The sequence below is a fragment of the Labrus bergylta genome, chromosome 13, assembly GCF_963930695.1.
Source record: "Labrus bergylta chromosome 13, fLabBer1.1, whole genome shotgun sequence".
NCBI classification, from domain to species: Eukaryota; Metazoa; Chordata; class Actinopteri; order Labriformes; family Labridae; genus Labrus; species Labrus bergylta.
Genome location: NC_089207.1, coordinates 11087733 through 11115653, shown reverse-complemented (window position 1 = coordinate 11115653; position 27921 = coordinate 11087733). Strand labels below are relative to the sequence as shown.

The 27921-nt window shown below is 42.6% G+C and overlaps 1 protein-coding gene and 1 pseudogene across 2 annotated transcripts; both read left to right on the top strand.

Moving 5' to 3' along the window:
- Window positions 1-425: 425 nt before the first annotated feature.
- On the top strand, window positions 426-11583 carry rubcnl (rubicon like autophagy enhancer). 2 transcript variants are annotated; one of them, XM_020632036.3, is made up of 17 exons: window positions 426-728; window positions 2768-2857; window positions 3181-3562; window positions 4171-4364; window positions 4736-4818; window positions 5382-5787; window positions 5966-6011; window positions 6110-6215; window positions 6631-6767; window positions 6859-6923; window positions 7254-7293; window positions 7763-7840; window positions 7960-8080; window positions 8964-9025; window positions 9449-9602; window positions 9773-9863; window positions 10459-11583. In XM_020632036.3, the coding sequence occupies exons 2-17, from the start codon at window positions 2776-2778 to the stop codon at window positions 10551-10553; spliced, it is 2142 nt and encodes a 713-aa protein (XP_020487692.2). In that variant the 5' UTR covers window positions 426-728; window positions 2768-2775; the 3' UTR covers window positions 10554-11583. The 2 variants fall into 2 exon arrangements, with proteins under 2 accessions (XP_020487692.2, XP_020487693.2); XM_020632037.3 differs by lacking the exon at window positions 426-728 and adding an exon at window positions 1215-2648.
- A 6444-nt stretch (window positions 11584-18027) lies between these two features.
- Window positions 18028-19439, top strand: LOC109982641 (trace amine-associated receptor 7f-like; annotated as a pseudogene).
- Window positions 19440-27921: the final 8482 nt, after the last annotated feature.

Genomic DNA, 27921 nt, shown 5'->3' with positions numbered 1-27921 from the left:
GGAAAAAAGGACTGGGCCGAGGACGGAACTTTGGGGAACTCCACAGACCAGGGATTACTTAGAAGTCTGCACTTAAATCACTGCAGAGCCTGAACTTCTGCTACATTTTTCTCCTGTAATACATCTAAAACCAGAATTGAGTTGTGAGTTATACTTCTTGTTTCTTCTCTGCTCGAAATAACTATTCTTCAGGCTCTCTTATTCTTTGGCAAACATGCACAGAGAGAAGAAAAAGAAGAAGAGGAAGAAGAAGAACGTTATTAGTACCAAGTGGACTAGTGAATTATGTAAAATGTTTAAAAATTGAAAAAAAATAAAAACATGCTTGAGGCAAAATGAAACTTTTCGTCATTAAAATAGTTTCAGATTAAAGAGGAAGAGGAACAAAAACCATTGACTGGGCAAAAGTCTGAGGCTGACATTATATCTGTTGTTTCGGCAGTTTACATTTATTTCTTTAGAAATATTAATCCTAAAAAAAGCTAGCATTGGCCTCAGACTTTTGTACAGTATGTCTACTTTTGAGGACATTTCTGATCTGGTTTCAGTGTACTCAGTACTCTTACTATGATGCGTTTCTTTTAAGGAGAAAGTTGACAGCTTTCATCATGTTTCTGTTGAAATGAGGAAGTGATAATAATCACACGCAGCACTTCCTGCTGCTTCCTGCTGCAGGTCTTTTATATGTCTTTCAGTCACTTCAGCCTCTAATGGATGTTTCTTAAATGGTGAGTAACTTCTTTATTATTTTCATGTCTGTGTCTCATTCAGTGCTGCTCTCTCTTCTGTGGTCCCGCTCACTTTGATTTGAACTGAAACAGAAAAAAGTTCTTTGTTTTTTATTGTGCACAATCAGAGCAGCTCTATGCCTACTCGTGAAACTGTTTTCAAGTCAATCTGTTTTTAAAGACTCTATATTCAGTCTATCAATTCTTCTGTTGATTTAATGTCTGTAAATGTTAGAAATAATGACATACAAGGTTTATTTCCATAAAATTTCTTTCACTACAGACTGTTTTGTTTTCATTCTTATCTGTTTAACTGGATTTTTTCTTAGTATAGAGAGAACATTAAAGGCTGTATATCCAGTGAATAATGAAAGGGTTAAATAAAACTGATCTGAAGAATTAAAGAAGTGATCACAGCAGCAGAAGATCTGGGACTTGTTAAAAAAAAGGCAGTTTGCAGGGTCATAGTTTAAAGTTTAATTTAAAGTTTCTCTTTGTTGACAGATTTCCTAATCAGTATCCTGATAACGTCAGCACCGAGGTTGTCAAACTTTCCACTTCTTCGATACTCTTTGATACTTCGAGTTCTGCATTGATACAATCTCTGATTTATGATTGAGAGTTTTGCAAAATACCAAATCAAACATCACAGAACCACTGACAACATCCTGGTATCAATGTTGTTGTGGATTTTACTGGAATCATATCAAAGTTTAAATATCTGGTATCAAGATAACCTTAGTCTGCGTGATATTTTATACAGCGGTTTTTTATCTTGTAATGTGAACAGTGGTTGACCAGGAATTACATTTAATCTCTAAAACATTAATCAGGAGAAGAAAACGACCGAGCGGAGGTTATAATTCCCAGTCTTCATGAGTTTATATCATGTTTGTGACGTGACAAAAAAGTTTGATCAGATTTTAAACATCTATTTTCTCAGAGAAAGACAAAAAAACCTGTCATTTAATCTTAAAGGGGACATAGTCTGAAAAATCCACTTCTACAGTGTGTTTTAACATATATTTGGATAACCTGAGTGTCTACAGACCCACAAAATGTGAAATAAACCCATCCATTCCTTTGTTTGTGGTGCTTGATTCATGTTATATTTTGACCAAAGCGCAGCACAGATGTTTCATTTAGACCACAGGGGACTGTTTGAAAAGGTGGGAAATGGGGATAATATGTCCTCTTTAACAAAGCTGACATCTGTATCAGCTAATCAAGAGTTAAATTTCACATCTTTATGGAAATGTCAGATTTGCAGAGCGCAGCCTCGAGCAGGCAGTCTGCCAGATGTTGATATTAAAAACCAAAAGCAGAAGTTTAAAACGAGGCCTCTCGATTCAGAAACAACCTGCAGGAGGAGGACATGTGCGGTCTTTAGGTCACGTATTTACACTTCTTCAGCGAAAGAAAGCGTTTGAAATACTTCTCATGAGGGCAAATATTGGTAACTTAAATTCTCTATAACTCACAATGACGCAGAGGAACGCATTTCCTGCCAAATGTCTGAGATAATCAGTGAGTTGCTTCACACGGTGGAGCAGGAAGGGTTTAAAAATCGTGTAATAACTCAGATTTCTACAAGCTGGCAACTCCAAAAACAGTCAGCAAAGTCATAAACCTGAAATGATTTTTTTAGTACATCACTTTTACAACATTATCTCTGACATACTTCCATATTTATGCCCATGTTTGAGAGAGTTTAATTACTGCATGTATTGCCCCTTCGTGTAAATGAGAGGAGGAATCTTCAGACTTAGGACTTTGAGTTTTTATTGATCTTAAAGCGTCATCGGGATCCTGATAAGCTCTCAAATCTGCTGTCACTAAGTCCGCCAGAGCTGAGAAAACTACAATTCTACAAATCCACAAATCTCAAACCTCTTAAAAAAACAGGCCAGTTTAAAAGTGGTAATCTCATCTTGACAGTTTATTATTACTGGTATTTTAAGTAACACAGGAAGAACTGTTGCAGAAGAAAGTGTGCGCTGAAGTTGCCGTTGTTGGGAAACTTTTTTTCTCTTCTTCAGCTTCACAGATGGGAAGCTGCAGCCGGGACTCGCCATCCTCCCTCAGGAGACAACGATATGTCAGCTGGTATGTGGACCCTGCAGAGACAGGTAAGATCCTCTGGACTCTAAACCAACAGCTGCACATCAGAACTCACTCTACAGCAGCTTCAGGGACTCCTCAGACTGCTGTTAATTCTGCTGTGCACACAGAGGCACCGGTAAAGATGATTCACATAAAAAAAAAACTTTAAGAAGCTCAGGTTCTTTGTGTGCATACTAAAAAATGTCCAGAGGTGCCTGCATGCAACATGCTCCCTTTTCCGCTCAGTCTGTTTGTAGAGCAAACACCGTGAGGTTGGATGAATCTGTGCGCAATAGAAACAGCTGATGTACAATTTTCTGAAAGGTCAATCTCTTCTTCGTCTTTTAAGGTTCTTCAGGAGAAATTCCTCTCCAAAACCATCTTATGGCTTTTTCAGGATCAGTCCCACGTCTCCTCCTGACTCCAGCAGACACCAGAGAAGTGTCTCCACATCAACACACACACCTGACTGTCACAAAGAGGACACACAAAGCGGCCTTCACACTCTCACACCACTCCATGGTGGACTCTGACTTGCTCGACATTGACCGATCGTCTAATAGTCACTCTGATGATGAAGGAATGAAAGGACACAAGGATGACTCGTCTCCTCGGCATCCAGCGGACCAAAGTGTCCTACTCCTCCTCCGCAGGAGCAGTCCGGTCATCTCCAGACGACAACGACCTGTCTCCTGGCAAGGAGGAGGCACAGATAGCTTCAATCCATCGAGGTAAACACAAGCAGACGCCTGAGTTAAATGATGATGATGATGACTTTTACATTTGATTAGGAAATTAAAGAAAAACAAAAGAGAAAAGTCCTCCTCTGCAGCTTTAAAACACAGAAATGGTTGATCGTAAAGGGGCCTCAGAATGATCAGAAGGGAGGACGAACTGTGACTCATTCATGTTTTAGTTTTTGTCCAAACGTAAGTGTCAGACTGCTGCAGACAGACTTCCAACAACATCAAACACCTTCAGTTTAAATGGCCGTGTGACTTAAGGAGAAAGTGTTACTGTCAGAGTTGAAATATTTTTAAATAAAATCTTCAAGAAGACGTCTGATGTTGTCGCAATGAGGTGGTTAAAAGCTGGTTAAAATCAGGCCTCTTGACAGCAGGAGGGGTCTTAGTAGCACGCAGTGGGTTGGAATCAAAACCTCGTGCCTGTGCTGCGCGTCATCCCCTACTCTCTCCTCCAAACATTTCCTGCCTTATATGTGTTTGAACGAGCAACTCAGGAAGATTTCAGGGTCAATTTTGGGTTTGTTTTGTCCCCTGCTTTAATCTGTGGATCTACATTTTACAATTCTTCATGTGTATGAAATAACCTCCTGTAGCCCGGACTCTCTGGATAAGTGTCAGCCTGCGTCGGTCACCACTTTGGATGATCTGGATCTTCACTCCTCACGCTGTGTTTCTGTCTCATCAAACCTGAGCGATGAACCTCGCCTTCGTTTCAGTGGACAGCAGGGATTGGCTGAGGAGCACAGAGGGCGGGGCCTCCTCAGATGTCAACCCCCTCACTCATCAGGTATGATAGAGATTTGTGCAGGGGTGGCCTTAAGTTTGTGTGCACACACATGAATGAAGAGCATTTATTTACCCCTCCTGTCTGCAGTAATCACGTTGACTTTTGAGCTTAAGCTTCATTCTTCAAGGACTTATATGTACGTCCAAAGTCCCAATTTAAAGCATTTGAAAAATTGCAAATAGTTCATTTGATTCAGTGTTGATTTCACTAAGGCTGTACTCTATTTGCATGTGTGTGCATGTGTGTGTGTGTTTGTGTGTGTGTGTGTATGTGTGTGTGTGTGTGTGTGTGTGTGTGTGTGTGTGTGTGCATGTGTGTGTGTGTGTGTGTTTGTGTGTGTGTGTGTGTGTGTGTGTGTGGCCTCTCTCTAGCCCATGTCAGCAGACAGAGAAGGAGCCGTGGTATCCCAGAATTCTCTGCAGACCTCTTAAAGACCCACACTGAGCTGGAGAAGGTACACTACATGCTTAGAGATACAGTCTTGTTTTTCCCATAAAGTTTCTGTTAGTTTTCCAAGTACCCTGGAAGCGGCAAGCTCCGGTGTTAAAAAATGAAGTCAATGCAAATGTGCAAAAGAAACTGCAGTTTGTCGAGTGTCCACTAGAGGTCGACTGCAAAAATGAGTCAATCGCCATTAAGTCCCTTATTAAAATGTCCTCTTTGAGAGCAGAAAAAAAGCAGGTTTACAACCTAGTTACAAAATAGTTTTGGCCTCTATAGCTCTTTTTATAACTTAGCTTTTAAATATAAAGCCAAAGAGTTTTTCATAAATTTGCTTAATTTGTGGAGTTGACTAGTAGCTGTTTCTCAGGAGCTTTAAGCCCCGCCTCAGCTCAGACTCATTGGCTGTTTCTAGATTGATCTAAGGTTGGGTACAGTCAGCCTTTCCAATATGGCGACCACCATCATAGGGCTTCATAACTCTTCTTCAGTAACCAAAGGATGACGTCACTGAGACTAGGTTTATGATAATCATGATGATATCTTTTTTTTTTTTTTTTTCATTACGATTTGCAGGAGAATGCTCATTTTATCGTAGTGGACATGGTGCTGGAGGTGCTGGAGGGAGCGAAGTGGACTTTAATGATGGACACACACCAGAACACACAACAACACAAACAGTGTCCGACCTGCACACAACAACACACACAGTATCAGATCTGCACACAACAACACACAAGCTCTTCAGAGGATGAAACACCTCTCGAGCAGACAAAGAGCTCACACCACAGAAACACTGTTCGAGAGATTCTCGCGCACACACACTCCGATAAAAACATGCAGACATCCCATAGAAACACACACTCCTCCTACGTACACACACACAAACACACACAGGAGGAAGAGGAGGGAGCGGCGTATGAAGAGGCTAAACATCAACCAAAGACTTTCTCCGTCCTCTCCAATGACAGCGGCTTTGAAGGTAGAGAACTTCTCACGCCACGATTCACTTTGAATGGATTACATCCGTGCAGAGTGAAGGTGGAGAGCAGCTGTCTTCACCTTCACTCTGCACGGAGAGATGAGCTCTCATGCTCTCATATTTATTCTAAAAATACAAAATAATACAATAGTGATAGTTATAATGTGTTTTATTTCAGACTGTGGAGCTGACTCTCTGACCACACAAAGAGATTCTCTCAGAAAGTAGGTGAACACAAACACACTCACAAACTCAATGTAGCCTGACGTTTCTCATTCAGTGATCCCTGACTCTTTTTTTGTCTTTTTTTCCCATAATGCAGTGCACAGGCTCTGGCTCAGCAGCTGGTGCTGGAGTTCAGGAGGAGCTGGCTTCCTTCAGACGGTCCCAGGCGTGGACGGCAGAGCCTGCGAAGCTCCCTGCTGGAGGTCAGATCACAAACAGCTGACACATTGAAACAGATATAAAACTATTATCACTCAGGTTTCAAGCAATCCTGGCCTTAAGTAAAAATGAACGTTAGTTTAGACGTGTTTGAGGTCGCTGTTAAAGTAACTTATCACTGGCTGATAGCCCCGCCTTAACGCCTCCCCTGTTTGACTCTAAAATGGAACCATGATTAATTAATAAGTGAACATCACGCTGCATTGAAGAAGACTTGAAACTAGAGAGGAGGAAATAAATAAAATAAATAAAATAAAACAGTGGGACTATCATTTACTTCTATAGAAACAGACTTTCCTTTGCCCCCTGCTGAACAAAAGAAAGAATGCAGGCAGGTGTATTCAATTAAATGTTCTTGGTTTTCTTTACATAAACAGTCTCTGTTTTTTTAATTCATAGTTACCTGGTGGAGAATGTGTGACGGTGGTCAGCAGCGGCCTGACGGAGGAGATCAGACTGAGGACGAGGATGAGAGGATGTCTGAGCTGGGCTCCACCTCGAGTCCAGATCATCTACACGGTGCAGCCGAACCACAGGTCTACATCCCACTGATAGATAGATTGGTAGATGGATGGATAGATGGATGGATAGATCGATAGATATGACAGGTTGTGTTCTCTCTTTCAGACGCAGTGACGTTGTCGCTCAGCAGAACTTTCTTTGTGCGGGTTGTGGAACAGAATTAGAGCACAGTGAGTATTTGATTTTAAAGAAGACGCTGTCCTGTCGACCCAGTTTTTGAGTCGTATGACGGACTTTGAAGTCCGGCCGCATTTCAGCTGGATCAAGGGTCGTTAGTCTTGCAAAGACGTCATTATTTGTATCTGAATCTGTTCAACCAAAAACATTATCAGGCTGGGATATTTAATGTGACGTTATCACAAGATGGTGCTAGTTTATCCATGTGAGGGAGGTGGGGTCACAGGGTCATGTTTGTGCTCCTCTATTAGGCTGTGGACACGGATAACACGGCAACATCAAAATACTTTTGTTTAACTTGGTTCTCCTCTCTCTGCCACCAGAGTACATAAAGAAACTGCGGTACTGTGAATACCTGGGCAGGTATGTCAAATTAAATATTTAAATATTATATATTTATAAAGAAAATGAATTACTGTCATGTTAATGAGTCTTTGATGCTACAATAAATGTTAAAATCTGCACGTTCAAATCAATATTTTAAAGCTCCTGTGAGGAACTTTTGGTTTGTGTGCATTTTGGCACCCCCCTGTGGACACTTTTTTTACGCCTTCTTTTAGCTGATGTTGTCCTGTTCACATTTAAGTATTGATTTGTGATAAAAAATCTCCTCCTGCTGTCTTTTAAGAGTCAAACGTATCCATCACTCTTTCTCCTCTCTGTGGAAATGTTAACAAAGTCTGTTTCTGCAGCGTGATGATAACCTCACCAAAACAAAAGACTATATTTAAAACCAATGAAGATATACATCATTTATGGGAAAATTTTAGAGGAACAAGACAAGATGTATTCTCCTGTTTGAATAAAGTTGAATATGTCATTTTATTTGAAGGTACTTCTGTGACTGCTGCCACAGCGGCTCTGAGGCTGTGATTCCTGCTCGGGTTCTGACCCACTGGGACTTCAGCAGGTCGGACAAACATTCAGAAAGACTGCACTTTTCAGCTGAAATATAAAAAATAAACTCAGAAAATGAACGTCTACACTCTGTTAGAAAATACTCTAATTTATTAAATAATATAATAATAGGTTCCCTGTGAGTGATTTCTCCAAACAGCTGCTGGACTCAGTTTGGTTTCAGCCGCTGTTTGATGTGAGCTGCGTGGGTAAAAAACTCAACGGCCGAGTGAAGGAGCTCCGCAGGTTCAGGGTGAGTCAGACCTTCAGACTCCTTTAAGATGTCACCCTGTCTCTTCATGATATGTGTATATACTCTGGCGTCTGCAGACAAACACATTGATAACATTACAGTTCTTATGAAACACGCTCAGTTATGACCACAAAGACATTGAGAAAAAAAGAACTGCCTCTGAAATCTCTGAAGTCAGTTGTTCACAAAGTGGGAGACTGTCCCTGTCAGAGGGGAGGTGGGGGTGGGGGGGGGGGGGGGTCTCAGTAGCCAGAACATGACATAAAAGTAACAACTGAGGTAAAAGTGCCAGACAAAGCAACAATGTCTGATGCTATGATGACAGTATTTGCTCCTTTATTTATGCTACATGTGTGATAGAAACGTTATGGCCGCTGCTCGCTCACTGGTCGTGAATCTTCCTGAATATTTCCTGCTGTGTTCTAACAGCGGCTCACCCCGACTTCACGCTGAAACATTTACAAGGAGGCTAACAGGATAAAGAGGGAACTTAAAAATGTGTCTGTTTGTGCAGTTTACCCCAAAACATTCAGGAAGTTTCAGGAGTTCATGTGTTCATGTGTGGAAACACCTACATAGAATCACCTGGTCAAGTAATGGACGAGTCAAAGCGCTGATCCCGAAATGTCAGCAGCTGCAGAGTAAAGTTTCTTATTGGGACAAAAAGTTACAAACCCTACAGATATGATGAAGATGAGCAAAAAGCCAGAAAACATAGCTTTGTCTTTTATTTAACAGTGCAATGGGTCACATGGGACAAATAAGTGTGGCCGCTGTTATGTGCAGGTTTGGTCACTTCAGTCAAGAGCTTTCATCGGCTTCCTTCATTTCATCTTTCCTTCCTTCCTTCCTTCCTTCCTTCCTTCCTTCCTTCTCTCCTCAGGAGCTCCAGGATCAGCTGCTTTGCATCAAGAAGCTGCTGACGGCCTGCAGATTATCCAAACGGTAAAAACAAACATTCACAACATGTATTACATCAAATCATCTTTATTGGAGTTCATTAAAATATTCCTGTCAAATCGTAGGCAGGATAATACTAATGGAGTAAAATCTTGAGAGCAGCGAAGATTGTCATCCCTAATATTTGATGAGGAGAAATGAAGGGAGTACTCTGTTATATAGAGTGTGAACTACTGTGAAGAATTCAAATTCAATACAAAAGATTTACAGTGGCAGCATCATTAATAATAATCAGATCTCAATAAAAAAAGACACCTGGGAAATACTCGCTGACCACCAGAGGGCAACACAGAGAGGTAAAAGCTTAATAGAGCTGTGTGTGTGTGTGTGTGCGTGCGTGCGTGCGTGCGTGCGTGCGTGCGTGCGTGCGTGGGTGCGTGGGTGCGTGCGTGCGTGCGTGTGTCTCAGGGTGATGACAGAGTTTGAACAGCTTCCTGCCCACCTGACTGAGCAGCCTCACCTGTTCTCCATGGACGACCTGCTGAGAGTGAAGAAGGGTCAGCTTGTGTCTCAGGCCCAGGCCGTGCTGAACTCTGCCATCGGTCATGTAGAAAACTGTCAGGTCAGATAAAAAGTGGAATAACCCTCACTGTTTTCACTCTATCTGGAAAATATACACTACACTACACAAAATATACAATAAGATCCATTAAAGTATAAAATAAGAGACTAACAGGATGATTTTTTATGCATTGGCTGTAGAATCTAACTTTTCTCTTTGTCCGCACACAGCTGTGTCTGGCCCGAGGTTTCGTCTGTGAGTTCTGCAGAGAAAAAGATGTCATCTTCCCTTTTCAGACCGACATGTGTAGGCGCTGTCCAGGTACGTTCTGAGCACTCATTATTTTACAATTTAATGATTTCTCTTCTTGGTTTATACTTTAACCTCTGGATAAACATCAAGTCATATGACACCCATGACTTAATTCAGGAAATACAAAATCTACATATATCTGCATGTTGCTGCAAAATAGTGAATCATAAAAGCTCATGCTTTTAAAAAAAAACGCAGGCTTAAGCGTGAGATTTGAGGACATCAGACAGAGAACAACATCATAACATTAGCTTTTATCAAGAGTTGTATTTGTGTAAACTGCTAGCCCCTTAGCAGTACACATGAATGGTGGCAAATTAGTGAGGCAAGCAGTGTGTACACAATGCAGATAAGGTGAGGCCTATGTGAATCTGTGTTTACATTTTTTGTTTCTTGTTAAGCATTTTTTAATCTACAATATATACACATTTGTGGATTTAATTATGCAGGTTTTCACAATGGTAATATGAGCTGCATGTTTGGGAAAGACTCTACGTTTCATCCACAGTGTTGGAAACAAAACTTAAAAACAGACACAACATTTCTAGTTGTACTATAAAAAGTGCAGAAATACTCTTTTAATATTGCTTTTTTTATTTTACAGTGTGCAGGGCCTGCTTTCACAAACGTTGTTTTGTGGAGAAGAAGTGTCCAAAATGCGCTCGGATCCAATCACGGAAAAAACGTCCGGACAGATAGATGAAGAGTGACCTATAAGCAGCTGCAGCAGTTGCACCTTCATCATTACACGGACCACAAATTCAGTATTGTATTTTGGCCTCACGGGAGCCCAGCTGCAGGATCTGAAGAGGCAGAGGCCTTTGGGCGAGAATACAGTGAACTCTCAAACTCTGGTTTAAATCTTATCTCTCTGGGAGGGATGTTGCCTGTGGGGTTCCTCAAGGATCACTTCTTGGCCCATACCCCCTCGGCCACGCCATCAGCCGGCATCGAATTCTAGCTATGCGGATGACACTCAACTATACATCAAACCTATGCCCCATCCATGCGCCCACACTACCTCAAGGACCTACTCACCCATTAAACTGCCACAAGAATCCACCAACACCAACTGTCTCCATCTTCCCAGGCCTTAGCTGCAAACTATGGGGGACTAGGTATTCTACTCCGACTCTTCACAGCTGCCCTATCTGGACCACCTGAGGGCACCACAGACATTTGAGACATAAAAAAAAGGACCTTCTAAAAAAAAGCTTTTACGTTGTTCTGCCTGCTCCTACTTGTTTTTATGCTCAAGCTCCTAGACTACTACTGGTCCCTTTTTGATGATTTTATTATTTATACATCTTAATGCTTCTCTTCTTGTTTTTCTACTCTCGATGTTTCTAAACGTCTGCCTGCTCTTCCTTGAATCAGCAGGTGACGCCGTTCCCACAGGTGTGATTAGTTTAGTTTTTCTTACATTTTATTTTACCGTATTATGCTCCTGTCACAAGGTCACAAGGTTACAGATTCAATGAAATGGAATAAAACGGCATATTGGCAGTTAACATGACGCAAAGATTTTCTGTTTTCTAAAGTTTGCACTCTGAACATATTCTCAAACCTTTTTGTTTTCAGGCACCCAAAACGTTGTTTTCAGTAAACAAACAGCCAAAACTCAATAAAAGGTTCAAGTTTTAAGATTAACTTATTGTCATGTTGACAGTGTGCAGGAGTATGTCTGCAATTTTTGACAACTTGAAACAATAAAATATTCAATATTGGGTTTCTAGGATTTTTATTGTTGTTGCCTATGTATCAAAACAGGTATCTACATCATTTGAGTTTCCTATCAAATCAATCATATCAAAGTTTAAAATTCTAATATTGTGACAATCTTACAGCAATTTGAGGTCAGATAAGTAATAGTTTGTGGCAATTAATTATTTACTTTTATTGTGAAAGTTACCTGTACACCCGTAACAAACACAAACACAAACATACAAACACAGGTAAGTCCCATGAGACTCTTTTAGCGGATTAGCTGATTTAATGGCGGCGTGCTGAACCTCTGAAGACGGTTTGTTCACACCTGCATGGATCAGTGTCAGGTGATGATGTCATCTCAATCAAAGGTGTGAAGAAAAACAAGCCTGAGCAAACAAGGGATGCGCACAGCGCTCATCAACATGTGATGCAATCGTTGCTGAGCATTGATCTTGTTTCCTTGAGATGAAATCTGACCTGGTGTGTTCTCAGTGTGAGATATGTAATTGATCAAAAGTTTGTATAACAAAAAGGTATCAGATGACCATGTGTGATATGTATAAGATGAACACAGAAAATATTACCACCAAACTGCAGCACCTCACAGCGTCTATTCCCTCGGCAGGAACAGAAGTGGTTTTGTAACGTTTTAAATAATATCTCACAACCGTAGCTCAGTAGAACCCCAATACCGCTGTAGCTCAGAAGGAACAGGACACTGCAGTAGCTCATTCAAAACAGGAAGCTGTCAGTACGCTGGTAGCCTAGCGGTTAGTGCATGTGTGCACCCATGGCCCAAGGCTTAAGTCCTCGAGAGCATGCAGCCTGGGTTCAAATCTGACCTGTGGGTCCTCCAGCTGTAGATCAGTAGGAACAGGATAGCCCTCTGGCCCACTAACAACAGGGTGCTGCTCTGGCTCAGTAGGAACAGGGCATTGTTTTAACTAAGCAGGACAACAGCAAGTTCACTTCTGTTGCAAACCAGGAACCGGGATCAGCTTTAGCTAAGCGGGAACAAGAGTGAATTTGCAGCTCTGTATGTATATGAGACTGCTGTAGCTCATTTGGAACAGACTTTTCTGGAGCTCTAAAGCAATAGGATACAGAACAAGGCTGTAGCTCAGAAGGAACGGGACGCTGGTACAGCTAATTAGGAACTGAACACTGCTGTAACTCTTTGGGAAGGGGACACAGGACCCTGTTGAAGTTCAGCAATTACAGGCCACTGCTAAAAGTAAGTAGAAACTGCTGTAGCTCAGAAGTAAACAGTTGTAACTCGTCTTTCATCAGCTGATTGATCCAAGCTAAGAGATGTCTTTCCAATATTGACCATATGCTGCCTCAACTTTGCCCAAGCGCTAGATTAGTGCCTAACACCTTCTTTCCTTTATACCTTTTTAGTTCTAATGAACCTTAATCCCCCAAACCCCATGCTTGTCCTTTCTCATCCACTCTCATTAAAGGATAAAGGGGAGAAAACTACTTGAGGAAAGCTCATCATGATGCACTCCCAACCAAGGGTATGAAACATTCCCCTAAATATAATTTGATTTCCCCATCCCTCACATCCACACATCAAATTGATTGAAAACGTCCTTTAATTCCCCTCAGATGTCCTCAATCACAACGACCTCCACTCCTGTAAATGGCACTGTTTGACCTCTGCAGGAGTAATGAATGTGGAAAACATAAAAGCAACTCCTTACCCTTAAAGGGTACTTATAATGAAAAATCCACTTCTACAGTGTTCATGAACATATATATGGGTAACCTGAGTGTCTACTAACCCACAAAATGTGAAATGAACCTATCCAGTCCTTTGTTTGTGGTCTGCAAAAGTCTTACAACACAAGTGCTCTGTTTCCAATGTGCTCTCCTTGTGACATCACAGTAGGATTCTGGTAAAATAAATTCCCTCCCCTCCCTGGTATCTCCACCCATGGACTCCACCCCCAGACTAGATCAAAAAATTTTGTGCAGGTCCGCCATTTTATTCTCACTAGTGAAGGAGTGATGTCTACCGGAAAAACTCAGGGGGGGCTCATTGCATTTAAAGAGACACACACACCAAAAAGGAGCGTTCTGAGAGAGCTGGTTTATACAGGGTCACAAACTTCCTCTGGTGCTTGATTCATGTTATATTTTGACCAAAGCACAGCACAGATGTTTCATTTAGACCACAGGGGACTGTTTGAAAAGGTGGAAGAGGGGGATAATAAATCTGTTTATTTTTTGGCTTTTTAAAGCATGTATTGGATAGACAGGACAGTGGATAGAGTCAGATATCAGGGATAGAGAGAGTGGGGGATGACATGCAAGGAGCCACGGGTCAGATTCAAACACGGGCCGCACTTCGAGGACTACAGCCTCCGTACATGGGACGTGCGCACTAACCACTAGGCCTCTTTAAAAGCCAATGTATTGTCACACTTCTGGTTTGAAACATAAACTGGGGGTGATGATTTAAATCAGACAAATGCCATCTGCGAGCTTTGCGATGCAAAAAGAAATTATGTCGGCAAAACCACCAATCTTAATTAACAAGAGACCATGCAGATAATAAAAGTGACAGCAACCTCACCTGAACCTGGCACAGCTAACAAACTACAGTTCTGTATACCTGAGCTTTGCTTTGAAGACCCCAGAGTCAGTGATTTTGAGTCACAATGACAATAGTTTGACCATCACAAAACAGAGTGGTGTTTTGTTACTAAATTAATTTCACTCTTTTATCTTTCTTGACATGTAAACAGGTAAATGAGATGAGATGAGATGAGATTCAACTTTATTGTCATTACACAGATACAAGTATAGAGTAATGAAATGAGGTTTGGCATCTCACCAGAAGTGCAAATAAGCAGAAAGTGCAAGAGTCTGTGCTATGTACAGTAATTACAAAATGTACAGATGTGGACAAAAAAAGTGAATTATTAGGAATATCTGGATGGCTGGATTAATGGGATGCTATAAATATAAATAAATGCTATAAATAAGTAATGCTACAAAATAAGTGTATTTTTAGGATTATAATATACAGATTAAGGTGCAGTGAGCATGCTATACTAGTTTACAGATAATATAAAGAATATGGACATAATATGAACATACTATAATACAATAATACAGATGGATGAGAGATGTGTGTGTGTGACCAGGAGGAGTGGTGGGGGGATGATGGGTGTGAGGTGATATGCGGGGGAAAGGGGGGGGGGGGTCAGCAGGGGGCGGAGAGAGAGAGGGAGAGAGAGAGAGAGAGAGAGACAGAGTTCAGAGTTCGGGGGGTAGAGTTCAGTAGAGAGACAGCTCTGGGGAAAAAGCTGTTCCTCAGTCTGCTGGTTCTGGTCCGGAGGCTTCTGAAGCGCCTGCCGGAGGGCAGGAGGGTAAACAGTCTGTGGGCAGGGTGGGAGGAGTCTTTAAGGATGCCATGAGCTCGCCGCAGACAGCGTTTTCTTTGGACATCCTCAATGGCAGGAAGTGGACACCTTGTAATGCGCTGGGCGGTTTTTACCACCCGCTGTAGCGCCTTACGGTCTGCGACAGAGCAGTTTCCGTACCAGACTGAGACACTGCTGGTCAGGATGCTCTCGATCACACAGCGGTAGAAGTTCATCAGTACAGCTGAAGACAGGTGGTGTCTCTTCAGTGTCCTCAGGAAAAAGAGGCGTTGATGAGCCTTCTTAACCAGACTGGAGGTGTTAGTGGACCAGGAGAGGTCCTCTGTGATGTGGGTCCCCAGGAACTTGAAGCTGGAGACACGTTCAACAGCCATCCCGTTGATGTGAATGGGGTTGTGCGTGCTTCCTCTTTCTCTCCTGAAGTCCACGATGATCTCCTTCGTCTTGCTGGTGTTGAGGAGCAGGTTGTTGTCAGCACACCAGGCGGCCAGATGCTGTACCTCCTCCCTGTAGGCCGTGTCATCGTTGTTGCTGATGAGGCCAATCACCGCTGTATCGTCCGCAAACTTGATGATGGTGTTGGATCCATGTACAGGTCTGCAGTCGTGGGTGAAGAGGGAGTAGAGGAATTGGCTTAGCACACAGCCCTGTGGTACGCCTGTGTTGAGTGTGATGGTGGTGGAGCAGGTGTGTCCTGACCTAACATACTGGGGTCTGTTGGTCAGAAAGTCCATTATCCAGTGACGGAGGGAGGTGTTGAAGCCCAGGTCTCCGAGTTTAGTGTTTAACTTGGAGGGGATGACAGAGTTGAATGCTGAGCTAAAATCAACAAACAGCATTCGTGCATATGTGTTGTTATTGTCCAGATGTGTGAGCACAGACTCCTATTGCTGCGGTAGGCAAACTGGAATGGGTCCAGTGTGGGTGGGAGGCAGTTTTTCAGGTGTGCTAGGACCAGTCGCTCAAAGCACTTCATTATGATGGGTGTGAGTGCCACAGGGCACAGTTTTTCAGGTGTGCTAGGACCAGTCGCTCAAAGCACTTCATTATGATGGGTGTGAGTGCCACAAGGCGGTAGTCGTTCAGGCCTGTCAGGCTGGAGTGTTTCGGCACTGGGACAATGGAGGTGGCTTTGAAGCATGCGGGCACAGCTGCTTGGGCGAGGGACAGGTTGAAGATGTCCGTAAAAACCCCAGTGAGCTGCTCCGCACATGCTCTCAGCACGCGCCCGGGGGTGCCGTCTGGACCAGCAGCCTTTCGAGCGTTGATCCGGCTCAGTGCAGCGTGGACGTCTGTGGAGGTGAGTGAAAGGGGCTGGTTGTCTGCAGGAGGTCTGGTCGTGGTCTGCGTCTCTCTGTTGTCTCTATCGAAACGAGCATAAAAGTGATTTAGCTCGTTCAGGAAGGATACATCTGTGGTTATCGGGGTGGAGTTTCTGGGTTTATAGTCACTGATGGCCTGGATGCCCTGCCACATGCGTCTGGGGTCGGAGTTGGAGAAGTGTTCCTCAACCTTCAGCTTGTAGCAGTGCTTGGCCTTGATGATGCCCCTCCTCAGGTTTGCCCTGGATACGCTGTAGGCCATTGCATCATCTGATCTGAAGGCGGTGTTGCGGGCCTTCAGCAGGAGACGCACCTCCTTGTTCATCCATGGCTTCTGATTTGGGTACGTGGTGATCTGCTTCCATGTTGTAACACTGTCGATGGTGGTATTGATATAATCCAGCACAGAAGAAGTGTAGGTGTCAATGTCTGTGTGAGAGCCCAAGGTAGCCTGAGAAGCAAACATACTCCAGTCTGTGTGATGGAACTTGTCCTGAAGTACAGAGTCTGTCCCCGCTGGCCACACTTTAATCGTTGTTACTGATGGCTTCACACGTTGGATGAGTGGGGAGTACTTGGGGATGAGGAACAAAGAAAGATGGTCTGACTGTCCCAGGTGGGGGAGGGGGGTCGTGGTGTAGGCTCCTGCGATGTTTGTGTAAACATGGTCCAGAGTTTTGTTTCCTCTTGTATTGCAGGAAACATGCTGGTGAAATTTAGGGAGCACTGTCTTTAAGTTTGAGTGATTAAAATCACCTGCAACTATAAATGCAGCCTCCGGGTGAGCAGTCTGTTGTTTATTGATAGCGGTGTAAAGTTCCTTCATAGCAGCTTTTGCATCGGCATCAGGGGGTATGTAGGCTGCAGTTACAATAGTGGAGCTGAGCTCCCTTGATGATAGAAAGGTCTACATTTAACCATGAGAAACTCAATGTTAGCTGAGCAGTGTCTCCCAATAATGACAGAGTCTGTACACCAAGCTTTGTTAATATAAATGCACAGCCCTCCTCCTCTGGTCTTACCGGAGTCCTCTGCTGTTCTGTCTGCTCGGTGTGTGTGGCGACCGGCTAGCTTGATAGCATCGTCCGGTACTCCGTTGTTTAGCCATGTTTCCGTGAAGATCATGACATTACAGTCCATAATTCTCTTGCTGTGGATGATGCGAAGTCGTAACTCGTCCATTTTGTTCACCAAAGACCGCACATTAGTGAGGAAAATGCTGGGTAACGGGAGACGGTGCGGTGTTAGCTTTAGCTTAGCCCTTATACCTCCGCGCTTCCCCCGCCTTTGTTTACGGTCTTGACGCCGCCTGCGAGCACTTCCGCCCGGCCGGGTAGAGTGCGTAGCCTCAGGTGTTTTGGCGATCTCAGGGATGAGTTGAAGATTGTTGATTAGATCGTCAGGGAGGTGTATTCCAATATCCAAAAGTTCCTGTCGGGTGTAGGATGTTAAGGCGAGGCTGTTCCGTGCGAACAGACCCGAAATTAACAATAAAATTACTGCAAAATTGCAAATCTGAGAGAGACGCTGGGCCTCGCGATGCGCTCGCGCCGCCATCTTGGTCATTATCCTCAAATTATTGAGTTAAAAGAGATGACGATGATGGGGGTGATGTGCAACACAAAGCAGGAGGAGCTACCTCTTACAACAATCACGGAGAGTGACAAAAAAAAATGAGTGAGTGGAATCTGTTAAATGTCTTTGCTTAGTCCAGAAAGCTGCCAGAGCTGCAGCTGTCTGCAGAAGATGGAGGTCGAGGTTGGAGCAGAGCTCTGCTTCCCACATCTTTTCAACACGTCCTGTAAGAAACCCACAACCAGCTTGGCGGAAAATTTGTTTCTTCTTGTATTGTTTCCTTCCACTTCTCTGCTCATCGTTGCTCTCAACCTGCTCATCATCATCTCCGTGTTTCACTTCAGGCAAAGATTTATTTTTCTGAATCTCTTTAAGTTAATTTCAACCTCAAAATGGGAACAGCTTTGGTACAATTATTGAAAAATTGTGTTTGAAATGGTGGGAAAAAACGGATGCAAATTTGCACATTTGAATTGCTTTTGAAATAACGGTCTTGTCATTTAATGATGATTTCTGGATCAGATTTTGCTTTTCTCCTCTTCCAGGCAGCTGCACTCTCTCCCCTTAAATATCTCCTGCTGGTCTTTTGATGACTTTATGTGTGCTCTTGTTAATTGTTTAAATGTCATTGCATTTGCCCCGATCCTCATAGGGTCATTTCACAATCACCTCAACAACTGGAATAAGAATGATTCTTTTAGTTGTTTTTTTTAGATATGATAACTTCTAGTTTGATACTTTTCTTTTTCCTTTCCAGGCAGCTCCACACTCCCACCAACATCCTCCTCCTCTCCCTGGCTGTGTCAGATCTCCTCGTGGGCCTCATACTGATGCCGAATTATATCCTCTTACAAACCTCCTGCTGGTTTTTTAGTGACCATGTGTGTACTCTGTCGAATTATTTAATATTTACCATATTATTTACTTCAGTAGGAGACATGGTTCTCATATCTGTCGACCGCTATGTTGCTATCTGTGACCCTCTGCATTACTCCACCAGGGTCACTCAGAGCAGAGCTACTGTCTGTGTTTGTCTGTGCTGGCTCTGCTCGTTTTGTTTCAACACTTTGTTAGTGAAGGAAGAAATCAGTCAACCGGGCAGGTATCGTTCCTGCTACGGAGAGTGTGTGTTAGTCTATGACATCCAAATGCTATATATTGACATTGTTGTAACCTTTATAGCTCCCATCTCTGCCATCATTTTCCTGTACATGAGAGTGTTTGTTGTGGCGGTGTCTCAGGCTCGAGCCATGCGCTCTCATGTTACAGCCGTCTCCCTCCAGCTCTCACTCGCTCTCCCTGTGAACAAATCGGAGCTGAAAGCAGCCCGGACTCTTGGTGTTCTTGTCGTAGTGTTTCTGATTTGTTTCTGTCCATTCTACATCTTGTCTCTTGTAGGGGACAGTGTGCTCAGTGATGCATTTATATCATTTGTGGTGTTTCTGTTCTACTTTAACTCTTGCGTGAACCCTTTGATATATGCCTTATTTTACCCCTGGTTTAGAAAAGCAGTGAAACTCATTGTGACTCTGCAGATCCTGCAGCCTGGCTCCCGTGAGGCCAAAATGCTGTAGAGAGGCTGAGGGGTCGCTGAAGAGTAAGAAGTACATGTAGAGGTTTTCACTGAATGGAAGCAAAATTCATATCTTCTCTTATGTTTAATCCCTGTGTGTAGCTGTGATTATGGAGGGAAAAGGCTGTCATAAATAATTCCTGTAGCTCAACATCTCTCTCTCTCTCTCTCTCTCTCTCTCTCTCTCTCTCTCTGGCATGTGCAATAATCATTTAAATCCTAGTATCTATACTTCTATCTGAGTAATGAATGTGAATACTTTTGACACCTCTGCATCAAACAGTTTTGACCCCTCTTTAAACAAAAACACCAACCCAGAAAAAAACAACAATGATAAGATCACTGTATGACCATGTGTCACAGAAAATAAATCACAGCCTGGATCATGTTTACATTTTTACAAGTGCATAAACCAAACAAAATAATGTCATACTCCATGATATATCAGCTTTATGTCACTTTGCAGGGCTGAATTAATGCAGAAACAATTGTCAAGTCCACATGTTTATAGTCTTCAATAAATGCATTCATTATTGTGTAGAAGAAACAAAAAAAAGGACAAAAAGATGAGCTCAGAATCATAAAGTTCTGCAGAAAAGACACACATTGGTGAATAAAAACTGACCAGAAATAGAAATAGAAATTTAAGCTGTTTAAAATGTTAATCCTTTTTCATGTATTTTGTATTGTTTTGTAAAGTCTTTGCTGGTTCAATGTCAAGTGATGTCTCAGTGTTTTGTAGTATATATCTTTTTGTCTTTGCTGTCCTCCGACTACTCTACGATTACTTTGCATTGTTTTTTTGTAACATCTAGCACAATTTGACCCTCCCCCAGGGCATCTGCTCAAAGATGGTGGGTCGTTGTATTGAACACTCTTTCCTCGTGAGCTGCATTAAGCACACCCTCAGACTGGCTTGGAAGATAGCCTCCGACCCTTTGCATGTCCTACATGAGGAGTATCAGCTCCTGCCCTCTGGGAGGCGATTTAGGGTGCCAAACTGTAAAAGGAACAAGTATAAACACTCTTTCATTCCTCACTCCATATCGCTGCTGAACAATTTCCAAACAGTAGAGCAGCAGGCCAAACTACAACCCACACATTCCCAATCACTAATATACCTGACCTGGGCTGCACATGGACTTTGAGCACACTCACATTTTTTAATGGACAGTCTCCTAACATTATTTAACATTATTTATGTATTCATGTCACTCCTGAAATGTGATTTTGATTGCAGCGCTGTTTTTATGTGAAAAAGTATAAAACTACTTCATGAAACAATAAGTCTCTTAAATATTTTGTACAATGCAAAAGAAAATGGGACTCAGTTTCCACTACGTCCAAATCACACATCTCACAAAGTCGGTTTTCTTCTGGAATATTTTTGAATCGACCGACAATACATTCAAGCATCATGACAAAGGGGAACAAAGCAAAAAAAATTACAGACATTATTTTTTTTATGTGGTTTCAGAATCAGATTATACTTTATGAGGGCCCAGGGGGAAATTCAGAATAAACATAACTTGGTCACCCAAGTCGGTCAGGTCGAGGGATAGAGGTCTGACAAAGTGCAATCCATTGGTCCTCCAGGTTGGGGGTTGGACACAGGGCTAACAACCCAGTCCCGTAGAAAAAATATTGTTAGGGAAACGGCAACAAAGGAAAAAAACACTACTGTGTACAATGGGCCTCCAGAGTTATCGAAAGAAAATAGAATGAATGTCAGTAGTGAAAGCCTTAAGGAAGCTACTGACAGGAAGGTGGGTGCCCTCAACACAAAATGCAAGACCAGAATTGGATTCTGGAATGTGCAAACCTTGTACCAAACAAGTAAACTCACTCAAGTCACAGCAGAAATGAGAAATTACAACCTGCATATTCTCGGAATAAGTGAGAGTAGGTGGACAGGAACAGGCAGACACAAAACCAACACAGGAGAGACCGTCCTGTACTCCGGAAGAGATGACAACCAACATCATGAAGGGGTAGCCATCGTCCTTAGAAAAGGAGTGGAGAAATGTCTGATGGAATGGAAACCTGTAAACAGCAGACTCATGAAAGTCAGATTGTGGGGGAAACACATTAACATCACAATCATCCAATGCTATGCACCAACAAATGACAGTGATGAAATAACCAAGAACATATTCTATGACCAGCTTCAAGCTGAATTAGAAGAAACTCCACAACATGATATAAAGATAATAATGGGTGATTTAAATGCAAAATTAGGCAGCAATAACCAAAATTATGACAGGGCCATGGGGACGGAGGGCTGCGGCATCATGAATGAAAACGGAGAGAGGCTGTTAGAGTTATGTACCACTTATGACCTTGTCATCGGAGGTACCCTATTCCCACATTGCGACATCCACAAACTCACCTGGTGTTCCCCCAATGGAAGAGACAGGAACCAGATAGACCATCTAATGATCAATGGCACCTGGAGACGATCACTCTTGGACGTCAGAGTCAGGAGAGGAGCTGATGTCGGCAGTGACCATCACTTAGTCACAGCAGTGCTGAAGTTAAAATTAAGGAGTGCCAGTTAGAAGACAATAGGACAGCAACATTTTGACGTGGAGAAATTACATGACCCCAAAGTGAAGGCCGCTTTTATACTACAGCTGAAAAACAGATTCCAAGCTCTGGCAGACACGAGTGACAACACACAAAAAGGACCTGATGATGCCAACATGAAATGGGAACAGATCAAAACCGCTTACCCCAATAGCAGTGAAGTCTGCCTTGGAATAAAGCAAAGGAACAGAAAAAAGTGGATTACAGCAGACACCTGGAAAGTCATAGCAGATAGGAGAGCCCTTAAGAAGAAATTAATGGAAGCCAAGTCAGAAAGGATTAAAGAGAAATACAAGCAACCATATAGGGAAACCGACAGAACAGTTAAGAGGATGGCAAGAGAAAACAAGAGAAATTATATAAAAAGTCTTGCAGACCAGGCAGAAGAAGCAGCAAACAAGGGAGAGGAAGGTAAGGGCTATAAAATTACCAAAATAGTCTGCGGTAGGTACCATAGAGCTATAGATACGCCGATCACTGACAAACAAGGGCGAACTCTTACATCAGAGGCAGAAGTAATAATAATAATAATAATACATTTTATTTAAAGGCACCTTTCAAAACTCTCAAGGTCACCTTACAGAGCAGAGATAAAAAAACAACAAGGTAACAACACAACGATAAAATTAACATTAAAAAACACAAATGTACAGGATGTAAAGGAGTAATGAGAACGGGTGGAGAATGATCAGACTGAATATGCCAGTTTAAAAAGATGTGTTTTGAGATGAGATTTGAAAATGGAGAGAGTGTCAATATTACGGATTTGTGGTGGGAGGGAGTTCCAGAGGTGGGGGGCAGAGCGGCTGAAGGCCCTGGACCCCATGGTGGACAGGCGGGCGGGTGGTGAGTTGAATGGAAGAAGAAGACCTGAGAGTGCGGGTAGGTATGTTGATGTGCAGGAGTTCAGAGATGTAAAGCGGAGCGAGGTTGTGGATGGCCTTGAAGGTGAGAAGCAGAATTTTGAAGGTGATGCGATGTTTAACCGGGAGCCAATGAAGCTGCTGTAGGACAGGGGTGATGTGATTAACAGAGGGCGTTCTGGTGATGATGCGAGCGGCAGAATTCTGGACCAGTTGAAGTTTGTGGATGGACTTGAGAGGGAGACCAAAGAAAAGGGAGTTGCAGTAGTCAATGTGGGATGTAACCAGGGTGTTGACAAGGATGGCGGTACTGCTGGGAGTGAGGGACGGGCGGAGGCGATTAATGTTACGTAGATGGAAATAAGCAGACCGGGTGACATTATTGATGTGAGCTTGGATGACACCCAGACTCTTAACCTGAGGGGAAGGGGAAACTGAGGAGTGGTCAATAGCCAGAGAAAAACTGTCAAGTTTGGAGATTGTTGATTTGGTGCCGATGAGGAGAAGCTCGGTTTTGTCACTGTTTAATTTGAGGAAGTTGAAGGTGAACCAGGATTTGATTTCTTGCAGGCAATCAATCAGGGAAGTGGGCGGGAGGGAGGAGTTGGGTTTGGTGGACAGATAGAGCTGGGTGTCATCCGCATAGCAATGGAACTGAATGTTATACTTACGGAAGATATGGCCAAGAGGAAGGAGATAGATGATGAACAGAAGGGGGCCCAGGACAGAACCCTGAGGAACACCGGTGGTGACTGGAAATGGTTGGGATTTGAAGGTTCCGAGTTGAGTGAACTGAGTACGACCAGAGAGATAGGATGAAAACCAGTGCAGGGGTGTGTCAGTGATTCCGATGGAGGCAAGTCTGTCAAGGAGTGTGTGATGGGAGATGGTGTCGAAGGCTGCACTTAGATCAAGGAGGATGAGGATGGTTAGAAGTCCGGAATCAGCTGCCATGAGGAGGTCATTGGTGATTTTTACCAGTGCTGTCTCTGTGCTATGGAGGGGGCGGAAACCAGACTGGAACTGTTCATAGAGGTTATTGTCAGACAAATGAGTGTGAACCTGAGATGCAACTGTTTTTTCAAGAATTTTGGATAGGAAGGATAGATTGGAGATAGGACGGAAGTTATTGAAGTCATTTGGGTCTGCAGCAGGTTTCTTAAGTATAGGGGTTATTGAAGCTGACTTGAAAGAAATGGGAACAAGACCAGAGGTGAGGGAGGAATGTATGATGACCATTATTAGGGAAGACAGAGGGGGTAGGCAAGCTTTTACTAGGACAGTAGGGAGAGGGTCTAATGGACAGGTAGATGGTTTTGATTTCTGAATGAGGTCAGATATTTCAGCAACAGAAGGAAGTTTGAAACTTAAAAGTGAGTGAGAGAGAGGAGGTAAGAAGACTGGGAGAGATGAGATGTTAGGAGTCAGTTGCTGGTAAATCTTGTCTACTTTGGCAGTGAAAAATGACATTAAAGAGTTACAATAGGCGGTGGAAAACAGATGAGAAGCAAGAGAGTAGAGGCAAGGTGGGCAGAACACTTCAGCGAGGTCCTAAACAGACCCCCACCAACAGCAGAAGCAGAGATACAGGAACCTGAGACTGCCCTTGACGTTAACACTGCACCACCAGAAGAAAAATAAATTGTTTCAGCCATCAAATCACTCAAAAATGGAAAAGCCCCCGGGCAAGACAACCTGAATGCAGAACTGTTCAAAGTACATCCAGCAAAACTGCTCAAACCACTCTTCACATCCATATGGGAGGGGAAGACGATACCAAACGATTGGTCAAACGGTGTAATCGTAAAGATCCCCAAGAAAGGTTCCCTAAAAAACTGTGACAACTGGCGTGGAATTACCCTTCCAAGCAAAATACTAGCAAAAGTCATCATACAAAGAATTTCAGATGCAATAGACAAGCAGCTCAGAAGAGAGCAAGCAGGATTTCAGAAAGGAAGAGGGTGTGCCGACCAGATTTTCACTTTGCGCAACATCATAGAGCAGTGCACAGAATGGCAAAGACAGCTATATATCAACTTTGTAGACTTCGAGAAAGCATTTGACAGCATCCACAGGGACAGTTTATGACGCATTCTACGTTGCATATGGGATTCCACAAGAAATCATCCTCATCATAAAGTGTTTTTACACCAACTTCACATGTCAAGTAGGAAACAGCAACCACACTTTTGAAGTCAAGACTGGAGTGAGGCAAGGATGCGTGATGTCAGCATTACTCTTCAATACCGTCATAGACTGGGTGATGCGAAGAACACCCAAAGATCAACCTAGAGGCATCAGATGCACGCTATTTACAACACTTGAAGACCTAGACTTTGCAGACGACTTGGCACTGGTTTCCCATACCCACCAACATATGCAAAAAAAACATCCTGTGTCAACAGATTTGCACAACAAATAGGACTGAACATAAGCCTGAAGAAAACAGAGGTGATGACCTTAAACACACAAAATCCCCCACCTATACAAATAAATGGAGTAAATATACCCACAACAGAAGAGTTTTCATATCTAGGAAGCACTGTTAGATATGATGGAGGAACAGGCAATGACATCAAAAGCCGACTCAACAAGGCAAGAAACACATTCAGAATGATGAACAATGTGTGGAAGTCCACTAAGTACAGCATCAACACCAAACTCAAGTTGTACCAGAGCTGTGTTCTCTCCACCTTACTATACAGCTCGGAATGCTGGAGTATGACAGAGAAAGACCTTTCCAAGCTCTCGGCATTCCACACAAGAAACCTCAGAAAATCCTACGTATCTTCTGGCCTAACACCATCTCCAACCAGCAATTACTTGTTCGGACCAACCAAGAAAGTATAGAGACCATCATAAAAAGAAGGCGGTGGAGATGGATTGGACACATCATGCGAAAAGAACAGGATTACATTCCTAGAACCGCCCTACACTGGACCCCTGAAGGCAAACGAAAGAGAGGACGACCCAAAGAAACCTGGTGTCGAACAGTGGAGAAAGAACTGAAAGACATGAAGCAGACCTGGAGTTCTATCCAAAAGCTCGCCCAAAACAGACAGGAGTGGAGATCCTTTGTTGCTGCCCTACACGCCAGTAGGCATAAAGGGCAGTAAGTAAGTAAGTAAGTGAAGGAGTGATGTCTACCGGGAAAACTCAGGGGGGGCTCATTGCATTTAAAGAGACACACACACCGAAATGGAGCGTTCTGAGAGAGCTGGTTTATAGAGGGTCCTCTGGTGCTTGATTCATGTTATATTTTGACCAAAGCACAGCACAGATGTTTCATTTAGACCACAGGGGACTGTTTGAAAAGGTGGAAGAGGGGGATAATAAATCTGTTTATTTTTTGGCTTTTTAAAGCATGTATTGGATAGACAGGACAGTGGATAAAGTCAGATATCAGGGATAGAGAGAGTGGGGGATGACATGCAAGGAGCCACGGGTCGGATTCAAACACGGGCCGCACTTCGAGGACTACAGCCTCCGTACATGGGACGTGCGCACTAACCACTAGGCCTCTTTAAAAGCCAATGTATTGTCACACTTCTGGTTTGAAACATAAACTGGGGGTGATGATTTAAATCAGACAAATGCCATCTGCGAGCTTTGCGATGCAAAAAGAAAATATGTCGGCAAAACCACCAATCTTAATTAACAAGAGACCATGCAGATAATAAAAGTGACAGCAACCTCACCTGAACCTGGCACAGCTAACAAACTACAGTTCTGTATACCTGAGCTTTGCTTAGAAGACCCCAGAGTCAGTGATTTTGAGTCACAATGACAATAGTTTGACCATCACAAAACGGAGTGGTGTTTTGTTACTAAATTAATTTCACTCTTTTATCTTTCTTGACATGTAAACAGGTAAATTATTGAGTTAAAAGAGATGACGATGATGGGGGTGATGTGCAACACAAAGCAGGAGGAGCTACCTCTTACAACAATCACGGAGAGTGACAAAAAAAAATGAGTGAGTGGAATCTGTTAAATGTCTTTGCTTAGTCCAGAAAGCTGCCAGAGCTGCAGCTGTCTGCAGAAGATGGAGGTCGAGGTTGGAGCAGAGCTCTGCTTCCCACATCTTTTCAACACGTCCTGTAAGAAACCCACAACCAGCTTGGTGGAAAATTTGTTTCTTCTTGTATTGTTTCCTTCCACTTCTCTGCTCATCGTTGCTCTCAACCTGCTCATCATCATCTCCGTGTTTCACTTCAGGCAAAGATTTATTTTTCTGAATCTCTTTAAGTTAATTTCAACCTCAAAATGGGAACAGCTTTGGTACAATTATTGAAAAATTGTGTTTGAAATGGTGGGAAAAAACGGATGCAAATTTGCACATTTGAATTGCTTTTGAAATAACGGTCTGTGCAAACGGACAATAAAGTGTTAACTTATCTTGTACTGTTTTCACATTTGCACAATACAATAAAAAAAATGATGCAACATAAACAGGAAATGTGTTTATTTTCCTATCTGTGTTAAGAATGAAAGATGATTTGAAAACACCAGAGATTAAAGGCTGAAAATGAACATGATTTATTTCTCATTATGAAAATTTTTTCTTCAATTTGATCAGAGTCAGAATCAGAAATTGGAGACAGAAGCTCAATCAAACTTCACTCTTTAAAGTGTTTGTATTTTAACATTTACTCACTCAAAACAAGTGAACCTTGTCAACCTTAAAAGTCCTATATGTATGATGTTACATGTATAAATCGTTTTTATCGCTCATTAATAAGCGAACAGATGTGATCAGATTATTATCAGAATCAGATTATACTTTATGAGGGCCCAGGGGGAAATTCAGAATAACCTTAGAATAAAACTGAAAATGAAGATCACAACAAAGAGGGGAAACAGGTCAAACAGAAGCTCAAACATTATCAGACATTTAATAGAAACAAATAGTACAAGTTACACGTTTTAATTATAATAGTAAATACATGAACATGTTTTTATGTTCAGAAGCTGTAAACAGGTGAGACAATGGGAGTCGTTAATTGAATCATCATTAGCGCATATCATTATTTTCAATGTAAA

Bases quoted from the DNA above. Each gene is read 5' to 3' on its own strand.
- rubcnl (XM_020632036.3), top strand. From the start codon at position 2,776: ATGGGAAGCTGCAGCCGGGACTCGCCATCCTCCCTCAGGAGACAACGA. The intron at 3,563-4,170 runs GTAAACACAAGC...AACCTCCTGTAG, and splicing joins GATAGCTTCAATCCATCGAG to CCCGGACTCTCTGGATAAGT. The intron at 6,768-6,858 runs GTCTACATCCCA...TCTCTCTTTCAG, and splicing joins ACGGTGCAGCCGAACCACAG to ACGCAGTGACGTTGTCGCTC.